The sequence below is a fragment of the Leucoraja erinacea genome, chromosome 31, assembly GCF_028641065.1.
Source record: "Leucoraja erinacea ecotype New England chromosome 31, Leri_hhj_1, whole genome shotgun sequence".
NCBI classification, from domain to species: Eukaryota; Metazoa; Chordata; class Chondrichthyes; order Rajiformes; family Rajidae; genus Leucoraja; species Leucoraja erinaceus.
In genome coordinates this window covers 12418192-12431610 of record NC_073407.1, presented here as the reverse complement: position 1 = coordinate 12431610, position 13419 = coordinate 12418192, and the positions used below count along the sequence as shown (strand labels likewise).

Below are 13419 nucleotides of genomic sequence, written 5' to 3'. Positions count from 1 at the left end.
AATTTTTTCCATGCCAGACTTTCCATTTTTTATCAGGCTGGAAAAAACGCCGCGACCTACTTGAGGCCACGAGTACGCGGAGACCACTCACAAGCACGAGGAAGGGTTACGAAGACCTCCTACGACCTCGTGGCAACCATGCTGCGAGTATGAGCCAAGGGCAAACTTGACAGAGGTCGCCAATTAGGTCGTGAAAGTGGGACAGGGGCTGTACTCTCAAAAGATCCATCACTTCAAATGGTTGGGTCTAGTTGACCTGCCATAGCAAGAGTTTCCAACATGATTGTTCCTTCATATTTCCCATCTGCACCTGGGGCTCTGCTCCAGAATATTACAGAGAATTAACTATGGACATTTTTGGCAGGCTGTTAAATCACTCAGCTCATCAGAGTTCTCTGTACACAATTTAAATGCCTCTGAAATCATCATTCTGTGCAACAATTGTACAAACCACTGAAGCCAAAAATCAAAAATAAAATTCATGTTAGAAATACCCAGCAGTTAAACAGCATCTAAGGAGAGTGACACAGGATCTATGTTTCAGTTCAACGTTTGTTTTTTGTTTTCTGATGAAAGGCCTCAGATTTAAATTATTGGAGACTGGAATCTGAAGTAACACACAATCTGCTGCATGATCACAGAAGGGTCTCCCATTCCTTCTCTCCAGAGATGCTGCCTGTCCCGCTGAGTTGCTCCAGTTTTTTGTGTCTATCCTCTAATTGATTGATTGCTGACCTGTATTATTATCTGAGGTAGACAAAAATGCTGGAGAAACTCAGCGGGTGCAGCAGCATCTATGGAGCGAAGGAAATAGGCAACGCTGAGTTTCCCTGAGTTTCCCGCTGAGTTTCTCCAGTATTTTTGTGTACCTTCGATTTTCCACCATGTATTATTATTTGGTTCTCTATCCACAATTTCTGCCTGACATGTAGCATGGTCCCACTATTTTCTGCTTCTCTTCCTGTACAATAACCAGTGGCTGATCTTCCACATCTGACCTATTGAATTATGGATTCCCATGATGCTGGACATCACAACAAGCTTAGACTTGGGAATCCATAACTTAATAAGTCAGAATTGCTGTCTGATCCTACTGCACTGCTGGTTAAATGAAACGTTAATGTGGCAGCAATCATTTTTGCTCCCTGGTGCTAAATATAGATGGGAACATCAGCCACTGCTTGCCTTACCCCTGCACACACTGTTCGCTCTCAGCTTGTGAATACCCCCTGGCCTTCACGGTTGATTCCTAATTGCCCCTGGATTGGATCCACCTGTCTGAAGAGGGCCCCTCATCTGTCCATTCCCTCCAACAATGCTGCCTGACTCATTGAGTTCCTCCAGCACTTTGCGTATTGATCAGGATTCCAGCGTCCTGCTGTTTCTTGTGCCACCATTTGCCTGGTCTTTTTTTTGTCTCGTCAATCAATGTTGATCTCCATTCCTTTTACCTCAGACTCTCAATAAAAAAAAACACACCAGGAAAACTTAACAATAATCAATACATTCACATCAACACTGGTGACAATTCTCAGGTGCTGCAATTCATATGTTGGGACTGATCAGAAAGATCATGTTTTTGGAACAATTTAACATAAGCTGGAGTTAACACTGCGAAACTGGTCGCAACTGCCCTGGTATTTGGGAACCATCTTACAAAGCAACATATCTTATTTTCGATTATTATACCTGAATAAAAGCATAACTGCTTGTAGGAAGGTTCTAAAATTGTTGTGACGATTAATTGCACTGTCATCATCCAGCGCAATGTTGCCAAATACCTTGAAAAGACAAAACAAATATTTTCATGAAAGCGATGCCTTTGATTTGATTGCATTAATTTGCGTTTATATGGTTTTATTCGAAAAAGCGAAATATTTTTGTCGTTCGTAATGTTACTTAACGAGAAATGGTCATTAAATATTTCGCTTTGCAGTTGTACCAGTTAATTTATATGAAATATGGCGGCAGGTGAAATGAATATTGCTTCAGATTTTTGTAGATTTGACTGCAATGATCATCCTTCTCTTTGCAATAAACCTGAGTAGAGCTTTTAACGATAGTAACTGCACTGACCTGCATTCCAATAATAGCATAGATGAAAAACAGCATTGCAATCAGTAGACAAACATACGGTAATGCCTGCAAAAGAAATGTAAAACAAGCCACAGTGAAAAACAGGATCCTGGTGAACATCTGCATCATTACATCGTGCTTCAGTGATGAGGAGTTTTTCCAAGCAGAAATTAATCAAGATTGGCCTTTAACCAACTCAGATTTAGAGTGCCAGGTGATCTCAGTCAGACATGCACAACATTTCCTCTCTCTCTCAATCCCTCCCCCACCCAAGTCGCACCAGCTTCTCGTTTTCCCCCAACAAACAGCTAACAATGATTCCTTTATCATTGTAACTTTTTTGCATATCTTTCATTTATTGTTCTTTATTCTCTACATCATCGTCTATATCTCTCATTTCCCTTGCCCGTGACTTTTAGTCTGAATAAGGCTCTCGACCCGAAATGTCACTCGTTCCTTCTCTCCAGAGATGCTGCCTGTCCCGCTGAGTTACTCCAGCTTTTTGTGTTTCTCTTCATTCACAACCTTGGGATGGATTGTCAGGGTGTATGTTGACAGGCTGTTTTCTTAAACTGTTGAAGTCAGAACTGGGGTGGGGTTGGGGGGGAGAGAAAGAGTGGGGGTGTGACTAATCTCAGGATGAGCTGTTAACCATTTAGAAATGTGTTGATTGTGAAACTCAGCATATATGCCCAAGGCTGTGATCAATGGGTATCATACACTAATATCTTAGATTAGCACAAACAGGTCCTTCATCCCGTCGAGCCTGCGCCGACCACCGATCCCCGTACATTAACACGATCCTAAACACCAAGGCCAATTTACAAATTACAGAAGCCAAATAAACCTACAAACCTTGACTTCTTCGGCGTGTGGGAGGATATAGGAGCACCCGGGAAAACTCATGCAGTCACGGGGAGAACGAACAAACTCCATACAGACAGGATCGAACCCCAGTCTCCGGCCAAAGCGCAAGAACCAATTTGGCCGGACTCCCGCTCCCAATTCTCAACAAACCCAATGTGTTCTGCCCAGGACATTAATGCTAACGCCAATTCATCTGACCACCGAACAAGTTGTTGGTGAACTATTGCAGAACATTGTAATCAATCTAAATCTACAGAAAATGAGTGAGTTCCCAAATAACACCAAGTTTAAATTCATTGCCAGCTCTTTGTCTTATTTTCCTGCTGCGTTGAATGCATAAGAGAACAAGAGTACCACAAGGCTCCTAGCCCATCACGCCTGCCCCACTGTTCAATATGATGAGCGCCAGTCTACTCCTTTTCAGTGCTAGTTCCCCATGGCCCTCAATTCATGAGTCTTTCAAATATTTGCCTATCTTCACCCTAAATAAATCTAACATTCTGGTTTCCACCACCCTTGATGTCAGCGAATGCAGAGACTCCCTCCCCTCTGAGAGAAGACATTTCTTTGCGCCTCAGTTTTAATGGCCGTCTTTTTTATTTTCTAGCTATGTTCATGCCTCTCCCCCTGTGTGTAAACATCTCCACATCACCAGTGTGCTTTTCTGGAATGCTGCTGAATGCAACTGAACAATAATTCCAGCAAGTGTACTTCAGCAGCTGAAACATCCACAAGATAAGAAGCACTTACACTCTTGCTTAAAGATTGCACTGAACAATCCATTTAAACCACCACTTGTGTTTATATTCTCTGACATTTATACTCGGATATTCATCCATGCCAAGTTAACGCAGTCAGGATTTTACATAAAGCCATAAACCAACATTCGATTCGGTTTCATCTAATGCAAGAATGTTTCTTTACAACATTCTGCCCACCTCAGTCCGAGGATTTTTACATTTTTTTCAATATTTATCTGGGCAAAAGACCAATAATGCCAAAATCCGATTCACTCTTGCGGGAATAAAAGCAAACATGGAAAAGTATCAGGGATATTTAATAGCAGTATTTCTTTCTTGTATCGCAACTAATATCAACGTGAGGAAGGAACTTGACATTTTGTTTGATTTCATTTGAGAAAATAAGCATCAGCGGAAGTGGATTTTAAATCCAAGTCTCCACTGGGAATGGGCTATACCCACATTCCGATTATTTGTTCATTTTGTGAACTTTAGTTAGAATTATTCATCGTAATTACAGAGAAATTCAATACTGCCAAATGTCTAAGTTGGAAAGGGTACAGAAGAGATTCAACAGGATGTTAGATAGACACCAAATGCTGGAGCAACTCAGTAGGTCAGGCAGCATCTCTGGAGAAAATGAATAGGTGATGTTTCAGGTTGGAACCCGTCTTCAGCCTTTGGAATCTGAAGAAATGTCACCTATTCTTTTTCTCCAAAATACTGACCTGCTGAGTTACTCCAGCATTCTGTGTCTATCTTTGGTGTAAGCCGACATCTGCAGTACCTTCCCACACATTTCAGCAGGATGTTACGTGGCTTGTGGGCCTGAGTGATAGGGAGAGGATGGATAAGCCGTGACCTTTTGCTTTGGAGTGGAGGAGGCTATGGTGTGAGCTTACTGAGGTGTAAACGATCATGTACAGATAAAGTGAACGCACACAGTCTTTTTCCCAGGGTAAAACATTCTAAAATTAGAAGGCGTTACGCTTAAAGTGAGGGGGGGGCAACTTAGGGGCAACTTTTTCACTAAGAGGGTACACTGTATTTGGAATGAGATGCCCGAGAAAACTACAGAAGCAGAATCAATTGTGACTTTTAAAAGACATTTGGACAGATATATATGGATAGGAAGGAACCAAATGCAGATAAATGGTATAGTGTAATAAAAAGGATCTGCAGATGGCGGTGCTGGCTCGAAGGGCCGAATGGCCTTCTCCTGCACCTATTTTCTATGTTTTCTATGTTGGTTTATACCAAAGTTAGACACAAAATGCTTGAGTAATTGAGCCAGTCAGGCAACATCTCTGGAGAAAAATGGATAGGGGCCGTTTCAAGTCGGGATTATTCTTCAGACTCATTGTAGTGGTAGGGGTTCCCTGATTGGCCAATTATTGGCTGGAGACAGTGAGATCTCAAGAAGGATACATCATTGCGACTAGTTAACTGATGTTTAGTGAAGAAAAGGGGGTGGGGGAAGGGGGAAAGGAGGGGTGGGGGGAGGAGGGGGTGTGGGAGTAGAAGCGGAGGGAGGTGTATGTAGAAGTTAGTTACAATTAGAGAATTCAATGTTAATATTGCTGGGTTGTAAGCTGCCCAAGCAAGATATGAGATGCTGTTCCTCCAATTTCGTTGACAGTGGAGCTGGTCCAGGACATAAAGGCCATTGTGGGAATGGGAAGGGAAGTTAAAGTGGTTAGCAACCAGGAGTTCTAGTAGACCATGGTAGACTTCCTCTCCCATCCCCCACTAAGTCAATTAACCAGTTCCACAGATCGCAAAGGTGTATCTCGCTTGGGATCGCACCATCTCTGGCCAACAGTAAGCCTATCAGGGAACCTCCTTGCCCGAGGTCCTCTGTTGCCAACCCAGATTTGTCCTGGTTTTTTGCTCGCTTGCAGTTGTTCTGCTGCACTTCTCCTCCCCCTGCCACCACTACAATCAGTCTGAAGAAGGGTCCTCACCTGAAATGTCACCTATCTATTTTCTTCAGGCATACTGCATGACCCTCTGAGTTACTCCAGCATTTTGTTGCTATCATTGCAGGTAAATGTTTCTAGCCAATTTGGTCAGCATGGACAGAATGGGCCAAAGAACCAGTTCCTGTGCTGTATAGGTCTATGACTACATGACTAGATCTGCTGCTGAGAATTGCTTTGGAAAGCATGAACCGCGAGGTGCAACTGACAAGGATTAGCATCCCCCTTGGTTCATTATGCTTTCCTTTTGTTCTGAACAAGAGGTTGGTAATGGTGACCATGCCTCACTGAGATTCCCTATGTGGAATGACACAGTCAATTTCTTAAAGATCTGATTGTTCAAGTTGTGATATTTACATGACAACCAGCTATTTTACACTCATTAAATGAAAGGGTTTGAAATATCCATTCGCCTCCTGTCAAATAATATCAAACAATTGGAAGTTTTGGCAAAAAGTTCAAGTCACTTAAAAAGCCACCATGGATACTCGTTAATTCTCCTCGTACTGGCCCAAACTGCAGCTACTAACCAATAGGTGGTGCAATCACACAATAAGAGGCACTTCAGGGCAAAACAGTATTGAGTGTGGTTAAACACCAAATGATTAGCTTTAAAATATAAAGTTACAGAGAACCGGAACTAATAAAGGTATTGAGAAATGGAACAAATTAAGTTAGGTCCATTTAGTTGATTGTCACGTGTATAGAGGTACAGTGAAAAGCTTTTGTTGCGTGCTTACCAGTCAGCGGTAAGACAATAATGAGGCAATAGTGAGAAATGAAACAATTCCCACCCCATTCCTTCACTGCAACCCATTGCTAGGTTTACGCGCGTCTCCATGCATGTTATTACGCGTGTCTCCATGCATGTTATTCTAAATGCTATCCCTCAAGGAGAGGTGCACTGCTGATAAGTTTCTGGTTGCCCCCAATATTCTGAGACGCACCTTAAAAGATTGCACAAATGTCCAGAGCAGAATACGGATGGTGTATCCCTGGCGGAGGAGCTTGATGAGTCGTGCTGCTCTGAATAACCGTAGAAAGCTGAGATTGATAAAGTTATTCTGGCAAAAGGAAAATGCATGAGATATAATATCCAACAACACTCAGAACCGTGACGTTACACTGGTCTTAATCTAATATCCTTTAAAGGAACACACAACGTGATGCTCTATTTGCAGTATCTACTCATTAAATGAAAATGTTATCTGAATTGGTTATTTTCCAGAGGTTAAATGCAGATGACCAACCAATTTTTTAAAATTTCCTTTTCAACACTCTCCTAAATGGCTGTAATTTGGACAAAAGTTTCCTTTTCAATTGATGTCACAAGACCACGTTAAGGGCAATTCGAAAATTTACAGAATGCATTAGTGTCAGTGTTAAAACAGGAAGAAACATTAGCACATGCCTTAGGCATATTCCAATGCCTATTCTAAGTCAAGAGTAATTTTTGCAATTTACATATGTAGATTAAGTGTTAATGGCATATTCACATAATTATGGACAATATTAACAGTTTACGCAGTGATGCTAAAAGCAGGATTATTTTATCCAGACATTAAATTTTGATTTCTGATGATGAATGCTAGACTGCTCATCATCTGGCCATTACACCAATGGAAAATTAACACATTGTCGCAAACTGAAGGACAGAACAATTCATAACATTGCATCGTTGCAGTTCACGAATGGTGCAAGTGCGAATAGGCATCTCCTTACTGAGGTCTCTTAAGACACTTCCTTGCAATCCTGGAGAATGGAGATAATATCTCTGGCAAATTTAGCCCCAGTTTAACGTTTGAAAGCAGTAAGTAAATTACAGACCTCTTGTGTAGGTGAACTGACAGAAATACTAGTTTAGCTCACAATCGTATCGTTGGTCCATGAAATGAGATGGATTTTGAAGACAAAGGTATGAAATTGTCTGGAAAAGTTGAATTTCAGATGGGAGAAGTGAGTGACTATGTTCCCATGGCAGCCAGCATGATACCGGTGACAGAGCATTTGGTGAAACTCAAGTGCCTGTTCTAGTTTAGTTTAGAGATACAGCACAGAAACAGGCCATTCGGCCCACTGAGTCATCATCGACCCGTGATCCCCGCACATTAACACTATCCTACACACTAGGGACAATTTACACTTACACCAAGCTAATTAACCTACAAACCACCATCAATCAACTCCTCTTTGGAGCATGGGAGGAAACCGAAGATCTCGGAAAAAACCCCACGAGAGAACGTATAAGCTCCATACAGACAGCACCCGTAATTGGGATCAAACACGGGTCTCCGGCACTACGTGTACTGTAAGGCAGCAACTCTACCGCTGTGCCACTGTGGCAGTGGTATACATCACATACACCAACCCAAGGTTGCCTATGCCTGCAGGAAGGGGATGGACTAATTTGGCAAAAAAAATTCTAAATCCAATTGATGCAGAAACCAATTTGTAATCAGGGAATAATTAAATGTATTTACAGATTATGCCAACGTAGGTAGTATCAAAAACACTAGTTGCGATTAGTTTGGCATTATAGAATTGCTGGTATAAAAACATAATTGAATTATAGGACGAAACACCAGTTAGGCTGCTTTGAGCTCTTTCATGTCAACCAAAGTCTCAGAGAATCATGTCAATGCACTTAAAGCAGAGTTTGACAGACGTTAAACTTCCAGATCAGCATTTAAAGACCTGTTGCGTGGGTGAAAATGGGCTTTGCCACATTTTACAGCAAAACAGGAACTACTTCGTCAAAATATGAGCAACAATTTTGTTCGAAGGAATGAAGAGGCAGCAACACTGGGGTGATTACATCTGCCTGAACTGCAAGAAAAATGGGAAGAGGACTGGACTGGCAAAGTTAAATGAACCACAAAACAAAAATGTGACAACCATGCACACTTCATAAAGGTTCAATGATAGTTATTATAATCTTAGTTTATTGCATTGCATTTTTGTTGTTTATTGTGCAGTAAATATTGTTATTGTTGCTATAGTTATTGTTATATGACTCCTAATTGTATTGTATTGTATTGTGTGGGATTTTGGTTAGTTGGGCTCGTCCCACTTTCATTTTGGTTCCTATTGACAAATATTGCATTGGGGACTTATTTTGTGTCGCGCAAAAAGTCTCCTGGAGGACACATCTCTAAACCAAGACACGTGGAGACTGCATGTTGAGTGACCTGCTACCTGATTATTACCCATATCCCAGAGTGACTGGAGTCATTCAAAACCAAAAAACCGAGGATGACACTTTGTTCCTTCATAACTTAGACTCTGCTTTCTCCCATGTAAACTATATCCTGAACATATCCAATGCAAAGAATTATGCAGTTCTTCTACCTGGGACATTAAGCACACATTGCCTGTGCTCTGACAGGAATTTTTGAACCCTCAAAATTCTTTATTTATATTTAAAGTTTGTTTGACCAGCTTTTTTCACACAGAGAGCGGTGAATCTCTGGAACTCTCTGCCGCAGAGGGTAGTCGAGGCCAGTTTATTGGCTATATTTAAGAGGGAGTTAGATGTGGCCCTTGTGGCTAAGGGGATCAGAGGGTATGGAGAGAAGGCAGGTACGGGATACTGAGTTGGATGATCAGCCATGATCATATTGAATGGCGGTACGGGCTCGAAGGGCCGAATGGCCTACTCCTGCACCTAATTTCTATGTTTCTATGTTTCTATGTTAAGTCAACTTTTAGACTGAGCTTTGCTAGTCTAGAACTCTATGGTCAATTCACCAGATATTGCAAAGAACCAAATAAATTATTTAGTTTTAACTAAATAGAATTGCTGCCTATGTCAAGCAGACTTCCAGCTTCTCGTATTTTTTAACAGTTTTATTTTCTTCTTGAATAAAGTTTCCATCGGCAGCACTAGATTCTAGAAAGCACAGTTGAATCACACTTGTGGTTACCAGCACTCCTTCGAAAACAGGTTCAGATTTAGGGCGTTCTCTCCTGTTTTTCGCAGATCTGAGTTTTTGCTTGTTTAATATTTGGGGTGTGAATGGAATGCAGAGAAAGGAATCTGGCTTCAGAATGGATCCAGTATTCTCTATCCGCACCCCTCTCTTTGTAATGAAGGAGAGATTCGCAACAGTTGGCTGGTTTGGGTTGGATCCTGCCGTGGATGGACGGGGGGGGGGTGAATTGTTGGCAAGGGTTTGCAGAGATTCGGGGAAAGGAGGTTGCACAAAGTGCCCATGATGGCGTTTCATTGTCAACTCCCAAATGGGAGATTGGAACCTTTCAGTTCATTTTTCGGCAAGGGGGAAATGGAAGATCGTGGAAAAATACAATTTGATGTTGTGAGTTCGAGCGGGAATATATCTCTCTCCATTTACATTAGGGAATTTGAAATATAATTATACTTTCAGCTGAAATCTGTGACCGGAGTAAAAAGGGCATCTAACGGCAGCAGCTAAATCAATGCTAATTTCAGTAAATGTCAAATGTGTTGCTCACCCCGTTTGGTGACAAGAAAACTGTGTCAATCCCAGAATTAAATAACGTTTTCAGATGAGAGATCCAGAAGGCATGTCTGATTGAGGTAGACCATGTCAGAGCTTGGCGACAATTGTCTGTCGGCTTGGGACAGGAGTTCCCTAATCGTCACTTGCTCCACCGCAGGCAATTGGATCCATGTAATTATAGTCCATCCCCACACAGAGCCCCCAGCCCCTGTGGGGAAATGCTACGCTCGTTAATGGACTGAGACAGATTTTACATCCTTTATTACCCTCGGAAATGCCTGCAGAATTTCGGAAAAGTCAGCTCATTCTTTTTTATTTTGCCTAATTGGATATGTTAATGGCCAGTGAAAGTTCAGGCTAAAACTGCCTCCTGAGGATTGAACCAATGGCTCTGGAGCCATGGGGCAGCAGCTCTGCTAGTTGCACCACTGTGCTGCTCCTGGGCCATTGGTTAAGTGGCTGTGAGATGGAGCCACTGGAGAACACATCACGTCTGATCTCTCATTCAAGAAAGGTTCTCAATCTGAGGGAGGGTTCGGACCCTATACGTCACCTATTACTTTTCTCCAGAGATGCTGCCTGACCCACTAAGTTACTCAGAATTTTGTGTGCCTCTCTCTCTCTCTCGCATTCAAGGCCTGGGCCTCCTTCCTGCCTCTCATAGTAGAGGCTAAAACTACCTCATGAGATAGATCATCTTGTGAGGGTGAGGAATGAAGAACTATCCAAGAACTTTCTGATCTTAATGTTTGTCCAACTATCCAGTGCATTTTAGGTCCCATGTCATGGAGTTATGCAGCAGAGAAACAGGCCCTTCAGCCCACCCAGCCCATCAGCCATCTAATTACATGAATCCTATAATAATTGCATTTCATTCCCCCCATATCCCCATCAACTCCCTACCAGTCGCTGCCAGCCATTTACACTGGGGGCAATTTCCAATGGCCAATTAACTTTCCGAATCGCACGTCATTGGGTTGTATGAGGAATCCGGAGTATCAGGAGGAAATCCACGCAGTCACGGGGAGGACTTTCAAATGCCACACAGACAGCACTGGATGTCGGGATTAAACCAGGGCCACTGGGGCTCTGCCAGTTGCACTGCCATGTTGCCCTCATACACCCTGGGCCAGTGGTTGAGTGGCTGGGAGATGGAACCACTGGAGAACACATTACACTTGATCTCGCATTCAAGGCTTGGACCTAATTTTTGCCTCTCAAGGATGAATGTCCTAAGGACTTGATGGCTGATGGACTGTACGGGTTAGATGGGCTGAAGGGCCTGATTCCTTGCTGTATAACACCATGACATTTGACAGAAACATGATTTAGGAAACATTATTTGAGGATATTGCTTGTCTCCAGGCAAGAATCTGTGCATTAGTAAACCCTCAGTTACATGAGAGGTCCAGAGGCTGTTTCTTCACTGGCTTCCTTTAAACTCGGCATCTATTTTAGTTCTGTTTGATATTTTAACACAACGCCAGGGCTCTGCCGCTCGGGCTGAGACTTGTTCTTTAGTTTTGAGATACAGCATGGAAACATACCCTTCGATCCACCAAGACCATGCTAACCATCGATTACCCATGCACAATGGCCCATAAACTACCTATCGTTTACCCGTACACTACCCGTGCATTCGGAGCGTAGGTGCATGGTTCCTTGAAGGTTGAGTCGCAGGTAAATAAGGTGGTGAAAATGTCTTTTGGCACATTGGCCTTCATCAGTCAGAGAATTGAGTATAGACGTTGGGAGGTCATGTTGCAGTTGTATAAGAAGTTGGTGAGACCGCATTTAGAGTATTGTGTTCAGTTCTGGGCACCATGTTATAGGAAAGATAATGTCAAGCTTGAATGGGTTCAGAAATGATTTACGAGGAAATTGCCAGGACTAGAGGGTCTGAGCTATAGGGAGAGGTTGAGCAGGCTGGGTCTCTATTCCTTGGAGCGCAGGAGAATGAGGGGGTGATCTTAAAAAGGTGTATAAAATCATGAGAGGAATAGATCGGCTAGATGAACAGAATCTCTTGTCCAGTGAAGGGGAATCGAGGACCAGAGGACATAGGTTCAAGGTGAAGGGGAAATATTTAATAGAAATCTGAGGGGTAACTTTTTCACACAGAGGGTGGTGGGATGTGTGGAACAAGCAACCAGAGGAGGTCGCTGAGGCTGGGACTATCCCAACGTTTAAGAAACAGACAAGTCCATGGATAGGACATGTTTGGAGGGATATGGACCAAGAGCAGGCAGGTGGGACGAGTGTAGCTGGGACATGTTGGCCGGTGTGGGCAAGTTGGGTCAAAGGGCCTGTTTCCACAATATGTCACTCTATGACTAGTTCTAGATCCCGCACACTCGGGGCAATTTACAGAAGCCAATTAACCTACAAACTCGCACATCTTTGGAATGCGAGAGGAAACTGGAGCAGCTGGAGAAAATAAATGTAGTAACAGGTAGAACGTACAAACTCCGCATAGACAGCAACTTTAGAAAGGATCAAACCTGTATCTCTGGCACTGTAAGACAGCAGCTCTACCACTGTGCCACTATTTTAATTGATCGGTATTTCTGACAAGAGTTGTGAGTTACACAAAAAAGCTGGAGAAACTCAGCGGGTGCAGCAGCATCTATGGAGCGAAGGAAATAGGCAACGTTTCGGCACGAAACGTTGCCTATTTCCTTCGCTCCATAGATGCTGCTGCACCCGCTGAGTTTCTCCAGCTTTTTTGGGTAACCTTCGATTCTCCAGCATCTGCAGTTCCTTCTTAAACACAAGAGTTGTGAGTTGATCTGCTTTGAATTAAGTTGACAAAAAGATGCAACATCTCCGAATTCTTCTTTCCGTTGTAAGAGATGATCATGCAAATCTGAAGCACCTCATCTCATTTGAATTTTCCCAGTGTTTCTCTGGAGTAATTGTCTCTCAGGAGCTGGTATGAATAAAAACCAACAGGAGAACTATTCAGGGAGATGGATATGGGTGAGCGGAATTGAAGTGAGCAGTTCAGGCAGGGCAGTCAGTTAAACTACAAAAGTGAATGTATGAGCAACCACTACATCTGCAACACACTCAGTACCTTCTGCAATCCAACCTTTTCTGAAATAAAATCAACCTAATTACCTAGTTAAAAATTATCTAAAGTTAATACAAAATAAAAAGGTTAATTCAAATCACTAATCTGATCACTTGAAAGTGAATGATTTGCTACAATTAGGGAGAAGGTCTCTTGTAAGGCAAATACATTTGTCCATTTCTCTTTCTGACACTCTTTGTCTT

General features: G+C 42.5%; 1 protein-coding gene and 1 long non-coding RNA gene across 2 annotated transcripts in view; one reads left to right on the top strand and one right to left on the bottom strand.

The window, feature by feature from the left end:
• cacna1ba (calcium channel, voltage-dependent, N type, alpha 1B subunit, a) overlaps positions 1 to 13419 on the bottom strand; it is a 494356-nt gene that overhangs the window by 47732 nt on the left and 433205 nt on the right. Inside the window, exons 37-40 of the mRNA XM_055659954.1 lie at positions 11047 to 11052; positions 6610 to 6726; positions 2077 to 2142; positions 1690 to 1781 (exon numbers count right to left, since the gene is read on the bottom strand). Coding sequence (XP_055515929.1) covers positions 1690 to 1781; positions 2077 to 2142; positions 6610 to 6726; positions 11047 to 11052 — 281 coding nt within the window. The remainder of the gene's footprint in view (positions 1 to 1689; positions 1782 to 2076; positions 2143 to 6609; positions 6727 to 11046; positions 11053 to 13419) is intronic.
• LOC129711926 (uncharacterized) overlaps positions 1 to 13419 on the top strand; it is a 36416-nt gene that overhangs the window by 17139 nt on the left and 5858 nt on the right. The window lies entirely within an intron of this gene.